This window comes from Octopus bimaculoides, chromosome 23, assembly GCF_001194135.2.
Source record: "Octopus bimaculoides isolate UCB-OBI-ISO-001 chromosome 23, ASM119413v2, whole genome shotgun sequence".
Lineage (NCBI taxonomy): Eukaryota > Metazoa > Mollusca > Cephalopoda > Octopoda > Octopodidae > Octopus > Octopus bimaculoides.
Genome location: NC_069003.1, coordinates 31791860 through 31793802, shown reverse-complemented (window position 1 = coordinate 31793802; position 1943 = coordinate 31791860). Strand labels below are relative to the sequence as shown.

The 1943-nt window shown below is 37.8% G+C and overlaps 1 protein-coding gene across 1 annotated transcript in view; it reads left to right on the top strand.

The window, feature by feature from the left end:
- Positions 1 to 1608: 1608 nt before the first annotated feature.
- LOC106873749 (putative enoyl-CoA hydratase/isomerase YngF) overlaps positions 1609 to 1943 on the top strand; it is a 9611-nt gene continuing 9276 nt past the window's right edge. The window contains exon 1 of the mRNA XM_014921247.2: positions 1609 to 1873. Within this exon, the coding sequence (XP_014776733.1) occupies positions 1741 to 1873 (133 nt within the window). The 5' untranslated portion in view covers positions 1609 to 1740. The remainder of the gene's footprint in view (positions 1874 to 1943) is intronic.

Below are 1943 nucleotides of genomic sequence, written 5' to 3'. Positions count from 1 at the left end.
CTTTCATATATTAAATTTCGATATAATCGTAACCTATAGACTCTTAAAGGTATTTTTATTGAAAATTTCATGAAAAATAAGTTGAGGAAACAAAACTGACTTATGTGAATTTTCAGAAACCCGTCTCCTATTCACAAAAGTTTTTTTTTCACAAATTCCAATATAATCTAAATCTTGTGTAAGTATTTCTGATTTTTGTTCTAAAACACAACGCCCCGCCCTGTCGCAAAATTGTTTTCCTCACAAGCGTTCCGGACCCCAGTTCTGAACTCATTTGCATACAGCCAATCAGAGCTCAACTATTAAACTAATTTGTGAGCACATAACAAGTGATCGGCGATAAGATAAGGTCACTTGGGTAAGGAACGATCATTCTTCTTTTCAAGTTTAATGATGCTTGTTGTTCTTGTTTTGACCATGGCTGCCTCTACATAGTTATTTGTGTTGTTGTTTACTTTGTAAAATAGTAAGAGGGGAGGGTTGCTAACACACCACCCTCTACCCACATTTTCCCCATCCACATCTTTACCATATGGGGCCCTAACAAAATCCGATAATAGGTATAGATGCAAATCTATCTAATTACTATTTTCCTTCTAAAACCAGGCATAGCTTGGCGATCGGTCGACTTACAAGACCGTTCTTCGTCTTGAGTTTACTTGGTAGAGTGTGTTTGTTAACTTGGCGGCAACATCAATGTGAGCTCTGATTGGCTTTATGTAAATGAGTTCATTACTGGGGTCCGGAACTCTCGTGGGAAAAAAAATTTCGCCGCCTCCGTCTGGCAACCGAAACCACGATCTTGCGATCATAATTAAACAGATGTCTAAATGGACTATAAATGGCATCAAGTCCACCGGTTTCTGAGGACTTGCAAAGGTCATGGGTATTGCAGCTTCTTCCGTGCTCATTAACTAAAATAAAAGGTCAAACAGTTTCGGCCGTGCAATACCCCTCTGACCCCTTATCTTCCATATTCAGTACTTGCATAAACGGGCGGAAGTCGAATATTTTCCTAAATGTAATGTTTGGAACAAATTCTATTGTTTGAAGCTATGCAGTTAATTTTTACTTTATTAATTTTAATTTTCTTCCCGAATTAAAAGAACCCAGACCATGTTGACAAACACAGACGGTGAATTGTGAGAATCGTTAGACCATCGAACAAAGTACCTTGTTACTTTTACTCTTTTATATATTCTGAGGAGTTCCATTCCCGCTGAGGTCAATTTTGACTTTTACTCTTTTAAAATCGATGAAATAAATTAATACTCAGGTGTTGGATAGAGTTATAAGGTATCCTAGATATGATTGGATCTATAATTGTCGAAGTTTATTAATTTTAAGTGGACGACGTGTATAACTGACGGAAGTTGCCGAAAATCAGTTCGGTAGTTTCCGTCGAAAAACAGAAAGCTTGTTAGATCAGACGATAAGATGATGATATATAAAGAGAGAGGAAAGAGTGGGAGGGAATAATAGACATGAGAGAGGAAGAGTGAGAGGGAATAATAGATATAAGAGAGGAAAGAGTGGGAGGGAATAATAGACATTAGAGAGGAAGAGAGAGGAAAGAGTGGGAGGGAATAATAGACATGAGAGAGGAAGACGGAGAAAGAGTAAAAGCAGAGAGCGAGAGGCAAAAAGTCAAGACAGATAGAGACATAGAGATAGGAGAGGAAGTGAAATCACGTAAAAAGTGTAATAAGTTTCCGAACAGAGCATCGATCCTCTCTAGAAATGACCCTACCGTTTGGCCAGTTGGGCTTACGATGTTTGTCTCGCTCTGTTCAATGTGGACGAAATGTTAAAACGGTTTTCTTACAACAAACTACATCTGCTGGACGATTTGTGCACAACATTGCTAAGAAAGGTTGGATACCTTTAGTTGCATTTAAAATATTTTCATTTAAAAAGTAAACAACGATGTTTCCCTTGAAATT